Raw genomic sequence first — 27,725 nt, 5'->3', positions numbered from 1 at the left:
AATACTCATTTTAGTTTGCCAAAACCAAAATGTTTAACCATTATTCTGCTAGGCTTTGAAAAAAGAATTGGGACCAAAGAATCTGTGACCGTACATTCATCAAAAAAATAAGATCATCTAAAACAAATGGCTGCTCGAGCTCATTTTCCCTTAGGACAATAAACTAGTTTATGCCTGAGTTCAATAAAAGTAAGGCATCTTCAGCACAAAGTTAATAACATTCAAATTTCATAAACTTGCCATTGCAGATACCAATGATTTGATCTCCCCACACTGAGGAATAGAAGTAGAGCTTGTAATTTAACTTAATGGATGTGATCAGCTGCCTCACTTAAACTCTTTCATGACTTGGAAAGCAATGCACACTGCAAGGGTAAGGCATAAGCTAGTTCATTTCAAAGAATGTCTTCCAGGCACAGCAAAAGGTGGACTTTGGTATAAAGTGTAGGAACAGCTATGCGAGGTGAGTATATATCCTCGGAGGGCACATGGGACTTACAATCTGATCATGGGAGGAGGAGACTTCCTCTGTACTGTCCTGGAGGACCAGGGATTCCTGAGAAACACTGTGGCTTAGTGAGTAGGAGCATTGGGGCACAAGTTACTCTTTCATACACAGCCTTTAGTGGCCTATGGGATTCTATCTCTCCTAGTAAGGACACATAAGAACCTGTGCAGAACTTGCTGGGAAGGGTGCTCTATGCACAGGTGAGTATGTGAGTGTGTATATGCACAGAGGGTAGAGGGCAGGGGGGGTAAATTCTATCGATTCTGTGCGAATTATTCTGCCTACAATGATCCCCTTACCTCATACCCCGTTCAATTTTTTGATAATTAGGTCAACAGCTGTTGGTAAGTGTGTTTATTTGACTGAGTCAATTATCAGATTACATATTCCTATGTATGAAATGCAAACAGTTTATTAGCAATCGCCAATGACCCGTATCAAATAAATTTCTCTGGGGGTTTATTAGCTAAGATGAATTTTTTTTTTGCAAGTATCAAAACATTCAAACTAAATTGGGAGGGATATATAACTTTAAAGCTTAATGTAGGATAAGCCTCATGGTGCTTTGATTCAGCTTCTCAACTATGTATTTAAAAACTCAGACTCTTTCTGTCTCACCCTTCTGTCCTCCACGCTATCACCCTCAACCCAAAGATGGCTTAACTGTACAGCCACAAGATGCTAGCAACAACTCCTTACCTCTATGCTTCCTTGTTTATATACATGAAAACAGAGATAAACTCTTCCAGTTTACTTTTCTAAAAGTAAAGGGTCTCATTTTGTGAATCACTGGCCTGAGTACATATGAATTCATATATATGAAGCCATATCTATAGCTAGAGGGTGGGACTATGTTCATTATTTTAGTATAATTATATATCCTACCACTAGTATCAAAGATGAAATCGACATCCCCAAAAGCATGTGGACTTCACAGAGAGCAAATGAAAACTGGGATATTTAAGATAAGGAGGGAAAATGTGGAGAAGAGAACCACAGCAGTCACTAGGAACAGAGGGTGTAAATAGGAAAAAAACATATCAGGTCGTGTTCTAGGCAAATCATTGAAGTCTATTTTCCTACAGTTAGTGCCCTCACTGCATTTGCTGTTGCTGTTGTTGTGTATTTGTTTTAACTCATTCATAAATAAAAGTGGGAGAATGTGGAGCGGCTAGCATTCATACACTGCTGGAAGGAAAACATTTTGGCATTATATTCTAATGATGAACACCTGTGTATCCTATTAACTAGCAAGTGCATCCCTAGATTTATTCCGAAAAGAAATGCATGTACACATCTACCCCAAGACATGTACAAGAAAGTTCACCGTTGCATTATTGGTAATACAAATCTCTATAACCTAAATCAATAGTAGAATGAATAAATAAATTATGGCATATTTACATAATGAAACACTATACAACAATACAAATTAGTGAACTACCACTACGTGCAGCAAAATAAATCTGAAAAATAAGCATTTGAGCAAAAGATGCAACACATACACCCAAGACACACACTCATACATACGCTGTGTTTCTGTTTGTATAAAATTTAGTATCAGGTAAAATTCAACTATGGAGGTCAAAGTCAGAACAGTGATTACTCTGAGGGAGAAGAAAGTAGATAGAAATCAGGAGGGAGTTGAGGATGTCTTCTGGGGTGTTGGCAATATTTATTTCCAGAAATGATGGGTGGTAACATGAGTTTTTATTTCAATTAATGACGATGCACTGGTCCATATTTAGGTACTTATGTACTTTATATACATTTTATTTCACAATAACAACAAAGAGTGTTTAAAATTTTGGTTTAGACTTGAATGTTAAAAGCAAAATAATAGGCAAGAAATATCTGTCTTCAACAAGAAATATCTGTCTTCAACAGTGTTGCTTCCCAAAACTTTGCAAGTGTCTGGCGCTTGACAAAACACCCAATGAATACTTTTCCAAAATACTGAATGAATTAGTGAGAGTATAGATTATTTTTAAAGGTTCAGTGTTTGTGAAAATTAACTTGGTAAAACTCACTCTTTACAAATGTGCATATGTCACAGTTACAGGTAATATTTTTTTTTAACATCTTTATTGGAGTATAACTGTTTTACAATAGTGTGTTACTACAGGTAATATTAAAATGAACTGCCTATATAAAATGCCATCCAGCAATTGTCATCACTCTCTTCATTAAATGCTATCGATTCCTTGCATGTGAAAACTCAAATAACATATATTGAAAATATTGACATTTAGGGAGGTTAAAAAGGAAATAAGGCCAAGGTTAACCCAAGAAAGCAATTCTAAAGTCATGTTAATTGTCTATGGCTGTCAGAATAAAAATAAAAGTGTTGATGTTAAATGGTGGTAAGAAAGACATATCAATGGATACAGGAATTCTTAGGTCATAAATAATAATACATTTTGGTAATGACAACAATGATTGTTAAACTGACACATTCTTAATTTATTCCTTTACTTATAAAGCACTTTTATGTGATAATTTACAAAATGATAAAAAAAATAATAATCTCAGAGAGCGGCCAAGGTGGCAGAGTAGAAATACCCTGGGCTCACCTCCTCTCACAAGCACACCAAAATCGTAACTATCTGCAGAACAACCATCGATGAAAAAGACTGGAACCTACCAGAAAAGACCTTCTCCAACTAAAGACATAAAGAAGAAACCACACTGAGACAGGTCGGGGGAGGACTCACAATATAATCAAATCATATACCCCCGGGTTGGGCGACCCACGAAGTGGAGAATAATTATACTGCAGAGGTTCTTCCACAGAAGTGAGAGTGCTGAGCCCCACGTCAGGCTCCCCAGCCCAGGGGTCTGGTAGCTGGAAGATGAACCCCTGGAGCACTGGCTTTGAAAGCCAGCAGGGCTTTGCAGGAGCCCCACAGGACTGGAGGAAACAAGAGACTTTACTCTTAAAGGTGCACACAAAACCTGATGCACACTGGGACCCAGGACAAAAGCAGTAATTTGAGAGCACTGTGGGCCAGACCTAACCTGCTGGTCTTATAAAGTCTCCTGGGGGGAGGGGGGTGCTATGGCTCACCCTGCGGACACAGACACTGACATCAGATGTACTGGGGAACACAGCAGCTGCCATAGCTCATTAGCACCAAGACCTAGCCCTACCCAAGAGCCTATAAGTGTCAGTGCTGTAACGCCTCAGGCCAAACAACTAACTGGGTGGGAACACAGCCCCACCAGTGGCAGACAGGCTACCTAAAGACTAAAGAGCCCACATCCACCTCTAGACATGCCCCCTAGACATGGGCACAGGTCACTAGAGGGCCAAGACCCAGCTCTACCCACCAGTGGGCAGGCACTGGCACCTCCTGCCAGGAAGCCTGCACAAGCCTCTAGATCAACCTTACCTGCCAGGGGGAAGACACCAGAAGTAAGAAAATTATGATCCTACAAAGCAGTTCAGACCCTACCCTGGGACCAGCTGGGCCCTGGCTCTGCCCACTAGCAGGCCAACGCAACCTTCAGGACACCCCAGCAGTCATACCCAACTGTGTCAGAAACCGCACCCACTACCAAAGATCTGAAATGAGCTCTGGGACCCCTGGGCCTTGCAGCCAGATTCCAGGAACCAGCTCTGCCTGCCAGTAAGTCCAGCACTAACCCCAGGCCCTGGCTTCACCTGCCAGTGGGTAGGCAATGGCCCCAGAATCTTTGGCACCATGACTCTGCCCACCTGTGAGCCAGCACTAGCCCTGTGGCCCCCTAGGGTTCCTCAATCAGCCACCACGTGACCAGGCCCCACTAAACAGCAGCCAGCAGCATCCACACAAGGCAGGGCCTGGCAACCGACCAGACTAGGGACCAATCAAGCCTACAAGACTACCCACATACTCAGCCTGCCACAACAGAAGGACCCAAGCAGCCCTCTTAGGGGGAACCACCAGAGCGTATAGTTTGGGTGCTGAGAGGGGAGTGTACTGCTAGGACTCATAGGACGCCTCCTACAGACGGCCACTTCTCTAAGGCTGAGAAACGTAACTAATCTACCACAGACATAAAAATACAAACAGCAGGCTTCCCTGGTGGCGCAGTGGTTGAGAGTCCGCCTGCCGATGCAGGGGACACGGGTTCATGCCCCGGTCCGGGAGGATCCCGCGTGCCGCGGAGCGGCTGGGCCCGTGAGCCATGGCCGCTGAACCTGTGCGTCCGGAGCCTGTGCTCCGCAACAGGAGAGGCCACAACAGTGAGAGGTCCTCCCGCGTGCCGCGGAGCGGCTGGGCCCGTGAGCCATGGACGCTGAGCCTGTGCGTCCGGAGCCTGTGCTCCGCAACAGGAGAGGCCACAACAGTGAGAGGTCCGCGTACGGCAAAAAAAAAAAAAATACAAAGAGCAACTTAGACAAAATAAGACATCAGAAGAACATATTCCAGATGAAGGAACAAGACAAAACCCCAGAAGAAGAAGTGAAGTGGAGACAGGAAATCTACCTGAGAAAGTGTTCAGAGTAATGATCTAAAGATGATCAAAGACAGATTCCAAAAAATTACACACATTCAAGTTACCAATTCTTAATCTGTCTAAAAACCAAATACCCCTTCAAACAGATAGTCCACCCTATTCTATTTAAATATTTTTCTGTTTTATTTTAAAGAAATTATTTTGCTAAATTCACAAATAGAATTTGATTTAAGAAGAACTTTTTGCCTTGGTGTGTTTTGGTTTTTTGGTAACTTTTTTGTCTTTTTTTTTTTCTTTTAAGGACTGCATATTAAAGTTAATTTTGTGCATAGCATGCCTAGACACTGAATTCAGGAGTTCAGTCACACTGAGTTTTTGTGCACAGAGAGATTTGACCTTTAGCCCTTTACTAAAGATTTAGAGAAAAACAGGATTGTTAACACTGTAAAAGTTTCCTAACATAATCAATCTTGTACTTTTTCTATGCTTTTTTGTTGTTGTTGTTTTTTGTGGTACGCGGGCCTATCCCTGTTGTGGCCTCTCCCGTTGCGGAGCACAGGCTCCGGACGCGCAAGCTCAGCGGCCATGGCTCACGGGCCCAGCCGCTCCGCGGCATGTGGGATCTTCCCGGACCGGGGCACGAACCCGTATCCCCTGCATCGGCAGGCGGACTCTCAACCACTGTGCCACCAGGGAAGCCCTGTATGTTTTTTATATACATGTATATTTAATGAGCACAAGCTTGGTTGTATTTTTTTGCAATTCAGTTAATAGGAAAACGTTTTGTCAAAAAGGCTATAGTTGGAATTGAACAAAGCAGAAACGAAACTGAGAACTGTGTTATTTTGTGATTAAAAGGAGCAGGTATCTAAAGAAAAAAAAAAGATGATCAAAGAACTCAGGAAGAGAATGGATGCATAGAGCGGGAAGTTAGAAGTTTTTAACAAAGAGTTAGAAAATATGCAGAACAAACAGAGATGAAGACTACAATAACTGAAATGAAAAATACACTAGAAGGAAAAATAATATTCTCAATTTTTTGCTTGTGTACACTCTGCCACAGATAGGAAGTGGCAGGGGTGGGATAGGGAGGGTGGGAGGGAGGGAGACGCAAGAGGGAAGAGATATGGGAACATATGTATATGTATAACTGATTCACTTTGCTGTAAAGCAGAAACTAACACACCATTGTAAAGCAATTATACTCCAATAAAGATGTTAAAAAAAAAAAGGAAGTGGCAAAGTGTACATGGCTTCAAAATCTGAATTATCCTGGGGAAACTGAGACAACTTATCTTGTACACTGTACACCAAAGTAGAATTTTTAGAAGGCAGTTACCTGAATTGGGGCCCCAGGTATGTTGGTCTCATGCAGTAATTTTTTTTTCTACAAGATAACAGAACTTAGATACTGTACTTGCGTTGTTGTTGAACTATTACAACATGGTGACAAACTAGCCAACACAGCTTTTGGGGCTGCTCTCTCTCACTCTAGAAACACAAATGAAGTTTGCATATCTTGCTATTTTTAAATTTATTTATTTATTTATTTATTTTTGGCTGTGTTGGGTCTTCAGTGCTGAGTGCTGGCTTTCTCTAGTTGCAGCGAGCGGGGCTACACTTTGTTGCAATGTGAAGGCCTCTCATTATGGTGGCTTCTTTCGTTGCACAGCATGGGCTCTAGGTGCGCGGGCTTCAGTAGTTGTGGCACATGGGCTCAGTAGTTCTGGGTCGTGGGCTCTAGAGAGCAAGCTCAGTAGCTGTGGCGCACGGGCTTAGTTGCTCCGCGGCATGTGGGATCTTCCCGGACCAGGGCTCAAACCTGTGTCTCCTGCGTTGGCAGGTGGATTCTTAACCACTAAGCCACCAGGGAAGCCCTCTTGGTACTTTCTGACTATTGACATCCAAGACCAATTTTAACCACAGAAGATATGCAAAACATAAAGCTACTGTCAGAGAAGAATATAATTATTTGCCATCAAGAAACAGTCCAAAAAGGAAATACTTTGAATTTCTTCATTTATATGATTACTATCATTCACTAAGAATGTGCACTGTCCAGCACACAATGAATGTCTGATGCTGGATACAGACCAGTTGTTCTTACCCTGGCTGCACGTTAAAATTACCTAGAGGGCTTTAAAAAAAATACCAGTGCTGAAGGCTTACCTCTTAAGTTACTAATTTAATTAGACTAGGATTAGACCAAGACATTGATATTCAGCTGATTCTAAGGTATAGCCAGGATGAAGAGCTACTGCAAGAGAGCATGACACAGTTGCTTGAACTTTCTTTTCTGAATAAATAGCACATTGGTAACTGCTCTCAAGCGAGTCATATAAATGTCCCTAACTATAGTGTTTCAAGGTATACTGGAAATTCAAATTAGCATCATTTGTAATTAAGAGCCTATGTCCTATTAAGATAACTTCATATCAGTGTTTCCCAAAGTCTGGGACACCTGATGCTAGTACCCAAGACAATTTTAAGTGTCACATATGCATAGCATTAAAAGACACTGAAATCCATAATTAGAAAGTTTTTCTCTTTTAAATTTTCTTTCCGCTCATCCAATCATATTAAAGACAAAGTCTTAGTTACAACCATGTTCTCCAATTCGCTAACCTACTTTCTAAAGAAGAGCAACAACAAGCTTAGCACCTCTGGTAGACAATAATGTATAACTGAAACTTGATAACATTGTTCTGGCTTCACTGTATTTACTTTGCAGTTTTCTTCTATTATGAAAAATGAAACTGATTTTCTGGGTTTAATTACTTTTAACTTTATTAAATAATTAGATTTAAAAGACATTGGTTGGGACTACCCTGGCATTTCAGTGGTGAAGACTCCGTGCTTCCACTGCAGGGGGCATGGGTTCGATCCCTGGCCGGGGAACTAAAAACCCACACATGCTGCATGGCACGGCCAAAAAAATTAATTAATTTGAGAAAAAGACATTGGTTTATGAAAAATATTAAGTAAAAAAATAACCAAGTGTCACTTAGATGTGGCAAAAATCATGAAGGTGGTTGAATTTGGGGAACAATGCCTTGTGAATTTAGATTCCTCAGTCCTTCAGTTAATCAGCCTGTATTTGAGACTCTTTTGTCCAAGTACAGTTGCAGATGGAAAGATGTGCAAAGTACAATGCTGATATCAAAACACCTCTCATCTATTTGGAGAGACAAATACCTGAATAGCTAGAAAAAATGCAACACTTATTAACAGTGCAAGGCAATAAGAAAAACATTGTCACATGGTAGAACGTGACTAATCTCTGTTTGCCAGCACCTCCAACTTGATATGAATGGTTATTTCTATCAGCATGCCTCTGTAATCAGTTCCAAATCTCCACTTCTATGGTAAGAATAATATTTTTCTCTAGAGCATAAAACGTTTTGGGGAAATGATAAAACTTTTCATTCCTCTTCGAGCAAAATAGAAGGTAGTATATATAAACATGCAAAATTGTCCACTTATTTACAAGGGAGCAACAGGTGGGTAGGAGAACGAATGTGTATTTTCTCATAGTCCGTGAACAAGAGGTCAAACTGTTCCAAATTTAGTATAAAGGTCATTGAGAGCCAGTTTATAAAAATGAAGCCTGATTATATTGCATGCAATATCAACAGATATTCAGATGTATATTCAAGTGTATTAAACTCAGGTGAACTTTAGATGTATTGGAAATTCATATCACTATAGTCTGTTCTATTCTGTCATAGCAAGAAATGAAATATTCTGATTTTGTTAATATACAGATATTTGAAACTATGGAACAAATTTGTTCAGGTGGCTGACTGAATTTTAATTTTCATGTAGGAATTTTATCAATATGTGTACATCTGAGTGACCATGATTCTGGGAATTTTTCTTTCTCTACATTTTTTCTTTTCTTTTCCCTCGTTTCTTTTCTAGAAGATCGTGCTGTAGTCTTTAAGTTCAAGTCATACAAATCTGAAATTTGTTCCTGTGGTGTGGCCACTTTTAGAAGACTATTCTTAAGTTTTCATTATGTGGCTCTTTCTGGATAAAACATTTTCTGAAAATCAATGTGTTATCAATCACTTGAAAAAGTAAATCAAGTCTTTTGTTTCAGTTTTGTTGCTCTCATTTTTCTTCCTCCTCATTCCCTCTACCTTCATTATATCAAGAGTCCATCTTTATCTCTACATAAATTTACATAACTGAGAATTATGAATACTCCAGATCATAGAAGTTGTATATTTATTCACTAATTTGTGATTATTCACAGATATCTCCTATGAGCTAAACACCATTCTCAGCACTTGGAATTATTACTTTTTTTCCTATGAAAATATGGTAGATGTTTTTTAAAAAGTTCTGTGCTGGCAGTGAGCATAACTAAGTATTCTATGGATGTATGTTAGAAAGTCCAAAATTACTTTTGTTCTTAGAATTCTGGAACAATGTAAAAAAAAACATCCCAATGGATTTGAAATCATCTAACTTCAAAGTTTAAGGGTGTTTTATTTATGTATTTATTTTTTTGTGTGGTACGCGGGCCTCTCACTGTTGCGGCCTCTCCCGTTGAGGAGCGCAGGCTCCGGACGCGCAGGCCCAGCGGCCATGGCTCACGGGCCCAGCCGCTCCGCGGCATGTGGGATCTTCCCGGATCGGGGCACGAACCCGTGTCCCCTGCATCGGCAGGCGGATTCTCAACCACTGCGCCACCAGAGAAGCCCTAAGGGTGTTTTAAATCAGCATACTGGTTTCATAAAAAAAACTGAAAGTTTGTATAATAGAAAAAAGGTCAGTTTGTGTCATTTATATTTTTGCAAATTTAGATCCCTGTCACAAGATAGGTTAAATGCTTTAAATGGTAAAGAATTCATATTACAAAGAAAATACCTTAAGGGAATAACAACTTACTGTCTTTTCTCAGTAGTGTATTTTTACCTTTTTCAAGAGACTGCAAACCTATTGCACAAATTTAAAAAGGATCTCCCACAGAATCCATGCTTCTCCCTGCATCTTCCCTGTCATTATTCTTTCCACTCTTTCCAATATCCTCAGGTACATGATCACAAGTAATATCAAAGCAGATCTCATAACCATTAAGAAACTTCTGATTAATTCAATCAAGAGCGTACTCTCAAGTCAAATAAAGGAAATCACCATTTTGTTTGGAAAACCTAATGTGATCATATTTATGTAAGCATTTCTGAAAACAAATTATCTAGATAATTATAAAAGCCATTATGGGCTTCCCTGGTGGCACAGTGGTTGGGGGTTCGCCTGCCGAAGAAAAGCCATTATTCCAGGACATAAGTTTTCAGTTCTCCCATGCAAATCAGAGTGAGGTTGTTCAGTAATGTTAGATTCATGCTTAATCTTATACAAAATTGCCAAATTGTTCCCCGTTTTTTATTCCTACTAATAATGTGTGAGAGTTCCAGTTGGTCCACATACTTACCAACCCTTGGTCTTGTCAGTACTGTTTTTGTTTTACCAATTCTGATAGGTGTGTAGTTTTATCATATTATGGTTTTAATTTGCATTTACCTAAAAACTGGTAATGGTGAACTTCTTTTCATGTGCTTATTGACACCACAGTAACTTAGATGAATCTCAAAGGCACTATGCTGAGTGAACTATATGATTCTACATATGTGACATTCCTTTTTTTAATGTTATTTTTAAAAATTTATTTATTTATTTGTTTATTTACTGGCTGCATCGGGTCTCTGTTGCTACGCGGGCTTTCTCTAGTTGCGGCAAGTGGGGGCTACTCTTCATTGCCGTGTGTGGGCTTCACGTTGCAGTGGCTTCTCTTGTTGTGGAGCATGGGCTCTAGGCACGCAGGCTCAGTAGTTGTGGCTCATGGGCTCAGTAGTTGTGGCTGGAGGGCTCTAGAGCACAGGCTCAGTAGCTGTGGCACACGGGCTTAGTTGCTCCGTGGCATGTGTGATCTTCCAGGACCAGGGCTCGAACCCGTGTCCCCTGCATTGGCAGGCGGATTCTTAACCACTGCGCCACCAGGGAAGTCCCATATATGACACTGAAAAGAAAAACTACAGTGATGAATAACAGAGCAGTTGTTGCCAGGAGTTAAGAGTGGGGGAAGGGTGTGGCTACAAAGGGGTAGTAGGAAGGAGCTTTTGGGGTAGCAGATAGAACTGTTCCGTATCCTGATTCGAGATACTGAATTACAAGAATTTACATGTGTGTTAAAATTCATACAACTGTCCACCAATAAAGGCCAGTTTTGCTCTATGTTAACTTAAAAATAAAACAAAAACAAAACTATTGTGCTGTAAACTAAATCACTGAATTTTTCACAATGTTCTTTGACATGAGACTTTTGTAAAATTTCCTGATACTAAAGTATGAGGTAATTGAGTCTAACAATTTTAAAATCTCCTTGGGAGAAGGAAATTTTTATTAATAAAATGGTAGTGTTTTTTTGGTTTGTTTTGTTTTTAATTTGGTACACAGATCTTTGTATCTCTTTCAGGCTCTTAGAAGGAGTATTACATTCTGTGGTTCTATTTTATGCAGGTTAAGTTCAATAATATATTTTATGGATAGGAAATAAGTGTACATTTGTTAATGCTCCCTATGAGAATCTCTTAAAATTTAAAAATCATTCAGGAAAATAACTGCTTCCCCCCAAAAACATATTAGTTAATTTGGAATTAAGAAACTATCTTTGCCATTTTTTAGATGCAAACTATTTATCTTTATAAAAATATATGTTTAAACACAAGTTTATATATAGTACAATCATTTCATAGTGCCATAATTTTATGGCATTCATAATAATACCAAAAAATAATGACTATGTTTCAAATAATTGATATAGTAGCAGAATCAATCATTTTGATCCTGCTAAGATTTTGTAGCAAGATGTAGAGCAACACTATATCTAACTCTAAAGAAGCTATAAGTCAACAGTTTAGTTAATTGCCCAGCAACTGAAAACTGGTAGGTAAATCGCAACCCTCACCATTCCCCAAATCATAGAGGCACGCTTCTTCCTTAAGAATAAAACTGATGGTATTATTATATGAAGTATTTCCCAGAATTCAAAATATTCACTATGGCCTCAAAGTTGTACCATAGGAAGCAGCTTTCTGACTCCCAAATCCTATATCCTGACTTCTTCATCCATGATCACTGTCCTCCAGCCATGTGGGCTATTTTTAGTTCCTAAACCACACCAAGTTTTTTCTCCATTCAGGGCCCTTGCAATCTGCTGTTACCTATAATGAGAGAGGTCTTCCCTTCAATCTTTTCATGGCTGAATTTTTTTAATACTCTTATAATCTCAACTTCTTATCCATTACTCAGAATGGCCTTTCCTGAGTATTCTATCTAAAACAACTTTTTATTTTCTTCATCATAGCACACCTTTTAGTTATTCAACATTTACCACAATTTGAAATTTGTTTGTTTACTATCTGCCTGTCCCTAGACTGCAATGTCTAAGAGGATTAAGAAGATGTCTGTATTTCTTCCTGTTTTATCTCCAGTCCCTAGTACAGTGCCAAACAAGTATTAGGAATGCAATACCTATTTATTTATGGCAGAAAGGCAGAAGGCCTTCATAGGAAATTTGTCTTCCTTCATAGGAAGGAGGAAATTTGTCTACTTTGCATTTATTTTCATTCTGCATTTAACATAGTGATTGAAAGCTCAACAAGAGTCAAATGATATCCCATGTTAGCCAGTTTCAAGGGGAAAATGGACAGAATCACATGTATATGTGGATTTAAAAAATGGTTGAGTGTAAAATGTCTATCTGGTCACACAAATTTACTTAGATCAGAGGCAATAAGTGAAACAAATCAATATATATGTAGGATATTGTCTATAAGAATATTTATAAAAGTATGGTTATAATATATGATATATTACATATAATGTAGTGTTATGTTTTTAAAAGCATGTCTTTATTCTAAAATATACATTCCAGAAGTGCAAGGACTGTGTTTGCCTTGTTCAATGCTATAGCTTCTACATGTTGCATAGTGCCAGGAACACAGTCACTGAGGATTAAACAAAATGTGATTCACAAGATAGCAATTCAGAAGGACACTATTCAGGTCACCTGAGTCAGAGTGTATAACCCCTATCTTGAAACTTCTGCTTTATGTACATCTTCATTTTTCTGAAATATTTCATTGATACTTAAACATCTATTAAGAATGTGCTTGGGAGATTACTCATAGTCTGAAGTCAAGGAGAAGGGGGGGCATAGATGGGTGATTAATTGGAAAGGGCAAAAGAAAACCTCCAAGTGTGATGGAAACCAATATATACTGGAAACTAGTACATGTATGTACATATATATATGGGTGGTGGTGATACCGATGTACACATTTGAAAAAGATTTTATCTAACTCTACACTTAAACTCTCAACAGGTTATTGAATCTAAATTACGTCCTTATTTAGGAAAAAATTTTTAACATCTTTATTGGAGTATAATTGCTTTACAATGGTGTGTTAGTTTCTGCTTTACAACAAAGCGAATCAGTTATACATATACACATGTTCCCATATCTCTCCCCTCTTGCGTCTCCCTCCCTCCCACCCTCTCTATCCCACCCCTCTACGTGGTCACAAACCACCTAGCTGATCTCCCTGTGCTATGCGGCTGCTTCCCACTAGCTATCCACCCTACGTTTGGTAGTGTGTATATGTCCATGCCACTCTCTCACTTCGTCACAGCTTACCCTTTCCCCTCCCCAAAACAAATACCGTACGCTAACACATATATATGGAATCTAAGAAAAAAAAAATGTCATGAAGAGACTAGGGGTAGGACGGGAATAAAACACAGACCTACTAGAGCATGGATGTTAGGAAAAAAGTCTCTCTGCTATGTGGTGAATAAATCAGAAGGTAGCAAAACTGGCATCAGAAAGGTACTTTAGGTGGCTGATGCAGTAACCTAGGTGACAGAGGATGTTGAATTTACTCTATTATCAGATCCATAAGGCACACAAAAAAAATGAAGACTCAGTTATGACCTTGAATGGAAAAATATCATTCTCTCTTTTTTGCATATAGTTAAAGAAGCTGTCTTCAGGAAGAAGTCCCACGTGTCAGCACATATTTTATTGTTATTGGGACCTAATCCACATGTGTTAGGAATTTTATCAAGTTTTTAATATTGATCTAAAATGAATGAACAATATAGTCATTCCAGAAACTTATGGACCTTTATCCAATTTTCTGATCTTATACAAATTAAGACAGGGGATTAGAAAATTACTGAATTTTTATTAAGAAACCCCTCTCCTGTACTTTCCCCAAATTTAGCGTTTAAAAGGGGTGGAGAGACTATTTGTGTCTCTAGGAATATCCCCAGGAAATAAATAATGACCCTGTGGTAGTAACAAAAACAAAAACAACATGTAAGAGAAGTTTACTATGTGCCATGTACTATGTATTATGTCAATTGCTACTCAAAAGTAGCTTTTGAAGAATTATTATCTTCCTTTTTTTGTTTTTTGTTTTTTTTTGTGGTATGCGGGCCCTCTCACTGCTGTGGCCTCTCCCGTTGCGGAGCACAGGCTCTGGACGCGCAGGCTCAGCGGCCATGGCTCACGGGCCCAGCCGCTCCGTGGCATGTGGGATCTTCCCGGACGGGGGCACGAACTCATGTCCCCTGCATTGGCAGGCGGACTCTCAGCCACTGTGCCACCAGGGAAGCCCTATCTTCCTTTTTTTATATGAAGATACTAAGGATGAATGCAGTTAATAAATTTACTGAGGGCCATCAAGTAGTAAATGTCAAGGGTAGAAATATGAATCCTGGTCAAGTGTGGCTCCATAGCTTATACTCTTAAGGACTGCACGATTCTGTAGGATTTGTTTGGTTTTTTTTGTTTTGGTCACCAGCCATATATGCTGGACTTAGGGTGAGGTACTATGGAAAAGATTCTCCTTTTTTCCTTTTTTAAAAATGTATTTATTTATTTATTTATATTTTTTGGGCTGTGTTGGGTCTTCGTTGCTGCGCGCGGGCTTTCTCTAGTTGCGGCGAGTGGGGGCTACTCTTCATTGTGGTGTGCAGGCTTCTCATTGTGGTGGCTTGTCTTTGTTGCATAGCACAGGCTCTAGGCGCACGTGCTTCAGTAGTTGCGGCACGTGGGCTCAGTAGTTGTAGCTCGTGGGCTCTAGAGAGCAGGGTCAGTAGTTTTGGCACATGGGCTTAGCTGCTCTGTGGCATGTGGGATATTCTCGGACCAGGGCTCAAACCCGTGTCCCCTGCATTGGCAGGTGGATTCTTAACCACTGTGCCACCAGGGAAGTACCTTTTTTCCTTTTTTAAGAGAAGATAAATTTCAGGGAAAAGGAGATGCAGTTTTTATTATTTAATTAAACAGTAATTATTGAACATCTATTAGAAGCAAGACACTTCTCTAAAAGCCTGGAGTATAACAGTGGAAGAAACAGCATTTCTGCTCTCATTAATCCTGGATTCTAGCTGAATAAGACAGAAAATAAAAAGTGAAAATAATAAATCAGTAAGCTACATAATAAAAAATTTTCTACTTAATTACTGAAGACTAAGGAAAGGTAAAACACAGAAGAGAATAAGTGGAATTGTGAGTATAGGGTTGAGGGACATTTGCAGTATTACACTGAGTAATCAGTGTAGGCACTGAGAAGGCAATATTTGAGCAAAGATTTGAAGAAGGTGAATTAACTAGTGGATATCAGGAAGAAATGAACTGCATGGGGAACGTAATATTAAATATACTTTCCCCATTGTTAACATAACTGATGTCCCAAAACTGAGAAAAATAAGTGAGAAGTGTTATATTCTCATTTAACACAAATGTGGTAGGCTGCCAAGAAGAGGCAGAACATGCTAGAGAAGGCCAAAAACCAGTCCTGGGTTCTTTTTCCTTCACCCACTTTGGGGCTGTAAAATAGAAGTTTAAGGATTCAATAAGAGAGCAGTTCTTGTGGAAAAAGTTTATTGGCCTAAGTGTAGAAAGAACTGTGCAGTTTCATATCCCCTCCTCACAGTGATACATGTTCCACCTCTACCTCAAGGCAACTGGAAAACAAAGTTAAGAAACCCACTCATTGATGTCTACCATTTAGGTGAGACTAACAGGGGTAATTGCTATCTCTACCCAAAACAGAAAACTTGCATATCTGCTTCTTAATGCTGTTTGAACACAAGGTAGATAGAGAATTCTTAGCAAAATTTGGCCTGTGGTCTCTATAATTTAAGCAGTCCAAATGACTAATGTAGCCTGATTTTTTCCTGAAAAAGTCTAAAGGTGATAGGCTGGTTTGAACACTCCCAATAGTGAATCAGTGAGAAAAAGATCTTCACTTTCTGAAGCTGACAAGCAATTTTCCTGAGTTTGTTTTTCATTCATTCATTCCTCCTGAGCTAAATGGATGCCAGAAAAACAGTCTATTTGGCAAGAAAATGCTAGTAGAAAGTCAGGGTAGATGTATCTTTGGAGTGGATCTGAGGGCCTGTCATAAAACATCAAGCCCCCATACAGCATGACCCATGTCAGGGAAGAGTGCAATTCTAAAGGTCCCCAGAAGGAGGAAGGAGGCAGAGGGTTAGCTCCATAGAATCCATCCAACCCCCCATGAAAGAATGACTAAACACTTAGGCATTTTTCACCCAGAGAGCACAATAAGATCTTTCCGCAAAGGTTAACTGTCCTTCCTCCCTCCACTCTAATCTTGAAAAAGCCAAAAGCAGCATAATAAAAATAGAAGAGGAGCCTAACAAAAAAAAGGAAGAAATAGTGTCAGGCAGGAAGCAGAAATCTTAGATCAGGGCTGATCAGAGAACAGAAAAAAATTTAAAGTGAGTAATAAGAGTTTGAAGGATCAATTTAGATGAGACTTTAATACCTGAAAATGAGATCATTATAAACTCTAAAATGAATGGAAAATTCATTGCTTTTACGTTAGGTATTGTCCAGGTGTGGGGAAGAGAGATTCAATAGATGACGTTTAAAGAGAATCACAATTTCTAGACCATGCTATCTAAATCCAGCATGTTCAATAAATCAGTTACTGGAAAATTCAGGCATATTTTAAGTATCATTTCATAATAGAAGGCATAAAATTAAAGATTTTTAAATTAATAATAACATTTAAACATGGCTGTATTTCTGTTATCATTCACTCTCCACATTTTTAGGGGTGAACATTACATACTACAATATACCAATATCAATTAAATGTCTTACAGATATAAAACAAATGGTGGGGGCTTCCCTGGTGGCGCAGTGGTTGAGAGTCCGCCTGCCGATGCAGGGGACGCGGGTTCGTGCCCCGGTCCGGGAAGATCCCACATGCCGTGGAGCGGCTGGGCCTGTAGGCCATGGCTGCTGAGCCTGTGTGTCCGGAGCCTGTGCTCCACAACGGGAGAGGCCACAACAGTGAGAGGCCCGCGTACCGCAAAAAAAACAAAAAAAAAACAAAAAAAAAAACAAATGGTGGTTAGAGGGTTAAGGGACTTCCCAAAGATAATTTAGTTTATAAATTATAGCATACACAAAAATAAACTCCAAATGGATTAAAGACCTAAATATAAGACCAGATACTATAAAATTCTTAGAGGAAAACATAGGCAGAACACTGTGACATAAATTGCAGCAATATCTTTTTCGATCCATCTCCTAGAGTAATGAAAATAAAAACAAAAATAAACAAATGGTACCTAATTAAACTCAAAAACTTTTGCACATCAAAGGAAACCACAAACAAAATGAAGAGACAAGCTACAGAATGGGAGAAAATATTTGCTAATGATGCGACCGACAAGGGATTCATCTCTAAAATATACAAACAGCTCATGCCGCTCAAAATCAAAAAAACAAACAACGCAATAAAAAAAAGCGGACAGAAGACCTAAATAGACATTTCTCCAAAGAAGTCGTACAGATGGCCAAGAGGCACATGAAAAATTCTCAACATCACCAATTATTAGAGAAATGCAAATCAAAACCATCAATACAATGAGATATCACCTCACACCAGTCAGAATGGCCATCATCAAAAAGTCAACAAACAATAAATGATCTAGAGGGTGTGGAGAAAAGGGAACCTTCCCACACTGTTGGTGGGAATGTAAATTGGTGCAGCCACTGTGGAGAACAGTATGGAGGTTCCTAAAAACTAAAACAGAACTACCTTATGATCTAGCAATCCCACTCCTGGGCATATATCTAGAAAAAACATGGTTTGAAAGGATATGTGCACCCCAGTGTTCATTGCAGCACTGTTTACAATAGCCAAGACATGGAAGCAACTTAAATGTCCATTGACAGATGAATGGATAAAGAAGATGTGGTACATATATACAATGGAATATTACTCAGCCATTAAAAAAATGAAATAATGGTATTTATAGCAACATAGATGGACCTGGAGATTATCATACTAAGTAAAGTAAATCAGACAAAGACAAATATCATATGCTATCACTTATATGCAGAATCTAAAAAGAAAATGATACAAATGAACTTATTTACAAACAGAAACAGACTCAGAGACTTAGAGAACAAAGTTACGGCTACCGGGGGGAAAGGTGAGGGGAGGGATAGATAGGGAGTTTGGGATTGACACGTACACACTGCTATATTTCAAATAGATAACCAACAAGGACCTACTGCATGGCACAGGGAACTCTGCTCAATATTCTATAATAACCTAAATGGGAAAAGAATTTGAAGAAGAATAGATACTTATATATGTATAACTGAATCACTTTGCTGTACACCTAAAACTAACACAACATTGTTAATCAATGATACTCCAATATAAAATAAAATAAAAAGTAAAAAAAAAAAATAATGAAAAATTTACCTGGATGTAGAATAAACTAATAAAAGTGTCTAAATTTTGGGGGGCTTCCCTGGTGGTGCAGTGGTTGAGAGTCCACCTGCCGATGCAGGGGACACGGGTTTGTGCCCCAGTCCGGGAAGATCCCGCATGCCGCAGAGCGGCTGGGCCCGTGAGCCATGGCCGCTGCGCCTGCGCGTCCGGAGCCTGTGCTCCGCAACGGGAGAGGCCACAACAGTGAGAGGCCCGCGTACCGCAAAAAAAAACCAAAAAAAACAAAAAAAAACAGTGTCTAAATTTTTACAATTTCTAATAAAATTTTTACAATTTCTAATAACTTGATTAATAAAGTATGGGTTTATGAAGGTTATGAAGTAATTATTTAAATAATTTAAGTAATTAAATAATTTGTTGTGGAATTTAATGAAGAATAATCAATTTCAAATGTACACTTTTAAAAAATTCAACAATTTTTTTCTGAAAATTATTAAGAATTAATTTTAAAATAAAGTGCAGATTTTTAATAATAAAGTTAAGTTAAAAGGAGGTAATTTAGTTAAATGATAATTTTTACCTGGAATCACTGAGATGTTGTTACTGACTTTAAAAATTATCACTTTAAATTTTCCCTCTAAGAAATACTAAGGAAAATTACTTTTCTATTAAAAACAGGAAATATCTGAATACTACCTTAGATTTAAATTACCTTGTTTGTTCTTTCTTTTGGAATAATTTAAGAAGAATACATATTTACTCAATCTCTTTAATATAATGGGAAAAGCATTCTTTTATGAGATTAAAAAGGGCATTATCCAAAGTTGCAGATTTGTGTGTATGTGTATGAGTATAGGACACCTTGCTTTTAGAATGATGATTATTTGAAAGGAACTAAATACACACTTGCTAATTCTAAGAATAAGATGAAGGGGGTTACTGGAAGACAATAGGTAAAATAGATTTTTTTTAAGTTGATAATTTATTAACATATAATTACTAGCATCTATTCTCTTGCTGAAAGATTATAACTTATCAATATTGAAAAGTCACTGCGGGAGTTCCCTGGTAGCCTAATAGTTAGGATTCCAGGCTTTCACTGCAGTGGCCCGGGTTCAATCCCGAGTGGGGAACTGAGATCCCACAAGGTGTCGGGTCTCCTTCTGTACACATTTTTATAAGTCATACACAGTGCATTTTGCATGTAATTCTAAAATCCCCAAAATATTCACTGTATTTTTCTTATCGTATTATATCCAAATCTGAAATTAATTGACATTCACAACTGGTATTTATAATAAAATGGTCATGTGTTTTTTCCCCGTTTGATTGTAGTTGACTATTTATATTGGATTGACAAAGAATCAGAGAAGATGTCTTAGTTGGAGGTGGTGGTAGGAAAACAGATCTACTTTTATGCATATATAACTTGAAGACCTACTGGATGGGGGTGAGTGGAGCAAAAGCCCATCAACTGGCCATTGGTTAGTAAATTTAGTTTGTATTAAAATAATGTCATAAATGATGTGTTACTTTATTTAATTATCCTTAATATAGTTCTTGTCTATTACATAATTTTTTAAATAGTAAAGAAAAATAGTTTTCAGAACATTAAAAAATTTTTCGCCACTTTTCTTCCCCAAAAATACCATTCACTTTTCAAGTGACAACCTCTTCAACTGAGGGCAAAAAATCCAGCAAAGACTATTATGATCAAGAAAAGAATGTTGAAATATTAAAACTGACCAATTAGATGATTGTAGATCAGTTTCAGCTAGTTTGTGGATCTCACTCAGTTTCTCTAGCCTATGCTTTCATCAAGTTAGAAAGCTGATATATTCTCTCACAGCACCATATGACTTTCCTGTGTAACATTTACCTGAGTTAAAACTTAATAATTATTTGTATATCGGTTTGATCATTGCCTGTCACCCCATGAGATTGCAAACTCCATGATGGCGGACATCAAGATTTTTGCCCCATAATTATATACCCAGTTCCTAGAACAGACCTGGCTGCAATACTATTCCTTTAATGAATTAAGAATTAATTCATTTCTACAGTTTATATCTAGAGATTTTTCCCTCACTTATTGTATTTCAAATGTGTTTTCAAAAGCAGTTTATATAAAGGGACTGTTAACCTGCACAGAAGATCATAAATAAGAGTAAGTCATTTATTTCTTCCTACCAAGATAACACTGAAAAGGTATATTGTTTGTTTTGGCCATTTTATTTAAATATGCCTAAATAAATTACAGAACTTGATATTTATCTGTCTCACCACATAGACTTTGGTTCTACTACTATACTTGAGTTCATGGCAGGGTTTCAATTATTACAAAGGACCTTTGCTTAAAAAGCATTCTTTATTTTCCTCACTATTATGTTATTTGGTATTCAGATGGTTTTCTTTATGAATGGGTGGAGAATGTAATATCAGCACTATTTACTTAGCATTTACATGGTACTTTATAGAGTTCCATAATGATTTTTATAATAATATAGAATTATTACCATATTTTGCCTTCTTATTTCATAATACAGTGGGAATTAATATGATTTTGAGATAAATTTTATTTTTACCCTAAGCCAAGAATGTATAACTTAAAAGGAGGTTTTTATTTCCTTTTAAAAGATGTGTATTCTCTAGAATATGGAAGAAATGAATAGCAAATAACTTTCCCAGGAAAGCAAATTGGAGAAGCCTTTTACACCTCAAAACAATCCAAGTATTTTCTTACTTTTACAAAGAAAAAGGGTGACTATTGTTGACTGGTGTGGTGTATTGCACTAGGAATGTGGCTGGGGAAGTCTCAACCCTTGCTCTACAATCAACATTCAAGAAGACTTGGACAAGGTAAAATGTTATCTTCCTCATCTAACTTACAAAGCTATAGAGAGAATAATAGTGTGCACGAAAACATTCTCAGAAAAAAAAAAAGCCTTAATTTCTAGAAAGTGTAACTTTTTATTCCTCTAGAAATTAAAACTTAAGCACTTTGATATTAAGTTTTCAAGTGCCACAGTTAATCAAGCTGTTGCTCGTTTGACTGAGGTGATTAAAAATGTCAACTTTAAATATCTATATATTGAAGATAGAGATATACAGATATTGAAACAGTAACATTATTTCTACTTTAATATTCAGTATGGTTGCCTCAATATAGAATTTCTGTAGGAAGACTATGGGACAACATTGAGCAAATTACCCTATAAATTTTCTCAGCGGAGGACAAAGTCTCTTCTTTGAAAATGGGATGACAAGCAGTAGTAAAATTTCTGGGTAATGACTGAATTGCAGATTAAACTATGCTTTATTTACACATAACCATTAAGAAAATATACTTTCTTAATGTATTTTTCCCCAGGGACTAAATAATATCATTTAATATGTTATTAAACTCATGAAACAACTGAAGAGTGGATTATTTCTAAGCATATCTGTTTAGAGCTTTCAATCAAAATTGTGAGGTAAATTTTAAAAGAGTGACTGATTGGACTGAGGACCTCAAACCACACTACTGTGTAGATTCAACATTTTAATTTATTCAGTGGGTTGATTGGATGTAAGGTATCTATTCTAACTTCCATTATATGAAGGTGAAATCAGATAATTATAAAAACTAAAACTGATTGGTATCTTAATAATCTAGTCTAGTTACTACACTTATGAGCAAACAGTACTGATGAAATGAAACTGATCAAAAAATTCAGAAGGAATAAAACAAAACCGAAAACACAAAACAAAATTCAGAAGATCATTAGTGACAGATCTAAAATATAATCAGTTATCATTATCTTGTATGTATATATACATTTTACAATATTTTTTCAGAGAACAACTCCAAATCATTTTTTATTTATACAGAAAAAGTATATTTAGCAAAAGATACACTGAGATCAGAGTGGCGATGGCCCAAGAGACAAGGGAGGGAGGTGAAAGGCCTTCTGAGATCCTGCTATGGGAGAAGGGGTCTGGGGCAAAGTGGTGAAAAGTACTGGGTAAGTGCTGAGTTGCGGGGTGGGGAGGGGCGCTACAGAAGGGAGAAAGCTCCAGTTGCATCAACACTGTTGTCAGGTCATGCATGGAGCTCACAGTGACTCTCTGCAAACTATGGAGGGGGTGGGAGGGGGGGCAGGTCGATTAGTGCTGCTGCCTGGAGTGAGAACCATGTCCTGGTTCCTGGAAAGCACCCACCAAGGGACCCAGGAAGGAACCCCAGGATGGTAGGAAGTACATATAATGTATACACCTATCATTAGAGAACTCTATTTCTATCCACATACATAATTATTATTATTTGATGTTACTTCTAATTATCTGTTGCCTTTAAACAAGTCATTTAATCTCTCTATAATCTTGGTTTCCAAGTCTGTCGAATGTGGTTGACAACTATGTCGCAGATTTTAGTAAAAATTGTGTGTGTGTGTTATGTATAATATAATTATATTTTATGCATTTAAAATATATAATTTTGTATATGTTAATTAAAATCTATTATATGTTAATATTTATGTATTTTAAAAATTTGATTCAGTGTATGTATATACATGACACAAATAGATTATTGGAAAATCTGAAAATATTGTATTGTGACTATCTGGTTTCTGACTTTGAAGATATCACATGGATCTCTTCTAACCCAGTAGCAGAGGATGAATTCTTTCTTTCACATTTACCTGAATAGGTAATGTGCCCATCCCAAATGAAATCCTGAATTTTTAAATTGTTCTGATACCTGGGTGGTCAAACAATTCCTGAACTGCACTAATTATAACTTTTTACCAATCTTCTGTGATCACTGAATTCACCAGAAGTACTTTGGATGACCATGTAGGGGAGGAAAAATAAAATTTTCCTTCTACTCTTCTAGGTTCTTGGTTGAGACATCCTTGTAATAAAAAGATTCACAAGAGGAAAAGAAAAAAAAAAAACAGAAAAGTAATAACATGTGTATTTCCTGTATACATGGGAGATACCCAGAAAGCTGAGTAAGTCCTTCAAATGGCCCAAGTCATCATCTTAAATACTGTCTCCAGCTAAAGACAAAAGAAGATGTTGGGAATAGGGGAAGCCAGTTATGGGAGGTTATTAAGTAAAGCACAGTCAACAAGGGGATGCTTGTTAGGCAGATTTAAGTCCCTGCCTTCACCATTGGTTTCTAGGTATTTAGCCAAACTCTTCTTTCTGGTACAGGGAGGGAGACACCATTAAAAATGGAAATTTCCATTATAAATGTGAATGCCTCTTACAAAAGGGTAACTTCCACTCAGTTTTAAGCTTCACCTGTATCTGCTGTTTCTTAAAAATAATCAGCCTTAAATAATCCTTAAGCCAAAGAGGCATATTTTGGGTTGGCAAATTCTGCTCCCCTTCAACAAGTATATGTCATTCCAATAAAGCCTACTTGTACTTAAGCTGTGGAAAGTCTGTCTTGGAATGACTACGAAGTTATGACGGTGAGAAGTAGCCACAGCCCTAGCAAAATAATATTTACCACAAAGATAAAGTCTCTAAAGTCAGTCTTAATATTCTTCCAATTTGAGCAGAAATCCTTGATATGAAGCAAATTTTAAAATATGGAGAACAGGGACCTCTACCACTAAACATTCTGTAATTCAATCATTTTGAGATTAGGTATTCTAAACTGAGTCTAGGATATCAGAGACACTTATGTAACAAATTTAAATTGAAAGCTAATTTTTAAATTCCTGCCTACAATCCAGATATTTTGTCTAGAGGGTAGTGAGCAGCTGGCTCCTGGGAAATACTGGGTGATAAATATTTTTCTTTTTTTTTCCAGATAGATGCTTGCCTCAGGGTAGACTATTTGAAATGTTATGTCTATAAGCAATTAAATATGCTGAGGAAGTGATTTCATTTTTCTTTTTCAAATAAAACCAAGTGGAGAATTTGGAAGGATAGTAAATAACAAGCTTGAATCGTTCAAGAATAAGTTTAGCAAGTTTCCCAGACCATTTCTATGATAGCATTGTATATAAGATATGTGGCAGTGCAGATAGTTTTGAGTTTCAGAAATTAACTATCCCACATATAAGAAGAGATATTAGCTATTAACATCCTCACTCCAATGCTTCATATTCCTCTTTGTTTTACTTTTGTAGAGACACAATCTAATGAATTTAGTCATTTTAATGAGAGAGAAAAATATTCTTTGGAGTTATGTAAATGAAAGTCATTTAAATGTTTCTTTTTTTTTTTAATTTCCCTTCAAGTTTCTAGGTAGTTCTACTACCACTGTTTATCCAAAAAGCCTTTTTCAAACTGCTCCCAGAATCCCACATTTTTCGAGTCACTTGTCTTTCTTCAAGATCAGCTTCAGAGATCAAAGCTCCCATTTTCATCCAGCTCTATTCAGCCATTCAAATGGCTTTTTTTTTTTAATGGGATTGCAGCAAACTGAAACTCTGATCACATTCTCTGCACCAAACTGCAATGACTCCATTCTCTGTTACTACTGAGAAAATGTGAATATCCTCCTATTGGAGAGTTTATATGACACATAACTCCCATTATTTAGAGCTGTTTAAAAAGCTCATCTAAGCTACTATGATAAGAATTGAAAATTAAAATGTATCACTAAGTATTACTTTTTATATGATAATTGGAAAAGAAAAGGTGGGACTGTTGCAATAAGAAGACATCTTAAATATGACAGTATTAGGAAAAATAATAAAATTGTACATTTTAGGTTAAAATAAGACCATTGGAGTAAAATATATAAAAATATTCTCATCTATTCAGTTATAAAGTTGTTTACTAAGATGGATGTAAGTGTGTAAGAAGGAAAGACATATTTCCCTATGTCTTGACTAGATTTTAATCCACAGGTTTCATAAATGGTAAGAACATGAGAATGATATTTTCTATCAACAACCAACTATAAATTCTGATTTATATTTATAATGTCTGAAACAAATTAAGTTACATACAATGTTAAATAGTAAAATATTTGTGCAAATTTTAATTAAAAGCAATGTTTTTCCAGTATTCCACTAAAATGTATTACACATAAACCATTTCCAGTAAAAAGCCTTCTTCTGAGAAAACTACTTAATCTTACACTTTTAAAGAAAATATATTCTATTTTTATAGTAAAGGAGGAAGGTATGAAAAGTGCTGGTAGAATTAAGCAGGCCCCTCTCTCTGCTTGGAAACTCCAAAGAGTCCAAAGAGAGACTTTCACTCCTTGTTTTGCTTGGGTCTCTTTTTTACTGAAATCTGTACCTCTCATTACCTACCCTAGAGAATGGAGGACCAGTGAAGTTAACTAGAAATTTTCAATAAAATAAAATAATCTTTTAACCCCCATCCCTTTTATCTCCCTTTGTTACAACTACTACATAAGAGTGTCAACTCCCAGGAAAACCTTAGGGCAATGGCTTGATTTCTTCTATAGCTAGTTTTTCTTTCTTTCTCTTTCTTTCTTTCTTTTTGAGCAGATTTGGGGTAATATTTTTACAGCTTTATTTCAAAGTGACAGTATAGAAGAGTGCAAGTAATATAAGTACAATGGACCTCTGGAAATCCTGATGGTACGTGTTGGGCAGGGGGGTTGTTTTGGTGGGTGGAAAAATGATGAACTATATGTGAAGGGATAGTTCTTTGATATCTTTGGTGCAAGGAAGTTCAAAAAAATTTAGGTGCAAAACACTTCACAACACACACCTGCTCAGGATTTTGGGAAATCCACCACCCCCTTTTCCCATCTTTTCTATTCAGTGCAACAAGGCTCTAAGACATTAATGCATAACTTCACAATTTTGGCATCACATTCACCTGGCTCAGCATATTTTTCAACACTGCAGCAAAGCCAACTCTTTTCCAGACATATATCCCTCCATGCACTGATTAACTACATTCTCTACCCCATGCCCAGCAATGCCCCTCCTATCTCAAGGAGGGGTTAGGGATAATCAGAGCAGGGTCCCCAGACGTCACTAGTGCTCCTTGGCTCCATCGGCCTTCTGTCTATACTATAACGATGTCCTGTGTAGATGTAAAGTTGTCCCGTGGGGTTAGACAAGCCTCGTTCCATTTGGCCCTGACAGGACTGCTGTCCCTGGTGCTGAACCCTGTTAGCCCACCAGGGAGTCTGGGGCCAAGTCAATGGGGCTGGATAGAAAACCTGGCTGGCTGATCTTAAGAATGCCCAGGTGCAGGAGCAAGCAATACTTTGGATACAGGAACAGAACCCATCCCGCCACACACACATAAACAAACACACATGTCCCCCGGGTGTGCGCCAGGACCCCATTTGCAGTTTTCTCCTCCAGACCCGCACCCAAACGCCTCCAACATGGCCTCAAATGCCGGCATGTATCAGCACAGCCCACCTAGACATCAGATTACAGTACTATCAAAATGCTACTCCCCAAACACAAAGTCTTTATGACGTTAGCTTTTCCATTCTAAAACAAATAAAGAAAATCCAATAAATTAATACATAAATGAAAGTGACCTTTCTCTTTCCTCCCTCCTTTTTCCCCGCCCCAAATATTCACATTCCCCTAAATTACAAAGCCCCAAATCCTATAAGAGTCTTTTAAATCTGGGTGGTCTCCCGAGTTCCTCTGTCCCCACCCCTTCCCCCAACCTCGCTGAAACAAAACGACGCCGGAAAGGGCATATCTTACCCCGGGTAGAGCGATAGCAGGAACAGAATCCACACCGTCATTTTCTGTGAAAATACAGGAGTCGAGTAGACTGAGCTTCCTGTGCTCCATATATCTGTCGAACTCATCGCTTTTTTTTTTTTTTTTCCTCCCCTGCCTCTAGCCTCTGGGTTGCAGAAGAATCCCTCCCCTTTGTATTATTATTATGCTTATGAACTGATGGTGGCTCCCCCCACCTGCCTCTAGTAGGTCCCGTCACTGGGGAGCTGTATTGCTAGCAGCTTCGGGAATTAATATTCAGGGGGCAGAAATAAGATCAGCACAAACGCTTGC

The 27,725-nt window shown here is 37.8% G+C and overlaps 1 protein-coding gene across 5 annotated transcripts in view; it reads right to left on the bottom strand.

Annotated features, from left to right (window-relative positions):
* Positions 1–27,520, bottom strand: part of GABRG2 (gamma-aminobutyric acid type A receptor subunit gamma2) — a 121,656-nt gene extending 94,136 nt beyond the window's left edge. For all 5 annotated transcript variants that reach the window (XM_007118776.2, XM_007118777.2, XM_055086378.1 and 2 more), the window contains exon 1: positions 27,414–27,520. In XM_007118776.2, coding sequence (XP_007118838.1) covers positions 27,414–27,520 — 107 coding nt within the window. The remainder of the gene's footprint in view (positions 1–27,413) is intronic.
* Positions 27,521–27,725: the final 205 nt, after the last annotated feature.

Source organism: Physeter macrocephalus, chromosome 8 (assembly GCF_002837175.3).
Source record: "Physeter macrocephalus isolate SW-GA chromosome 8, ASM283717v5, whole genome shotgun sequence".
Taxonomy (NCBI): domain Eukaryota; kingdom Metazoa; phylum Chordata; class Mammalia; order Artiodactyla; family Physeteridae; genus Physeter; species Physeter macrocephalus.
This window is presented reverse-complemented; position numbering and strand designations above follow the sequence as displayed.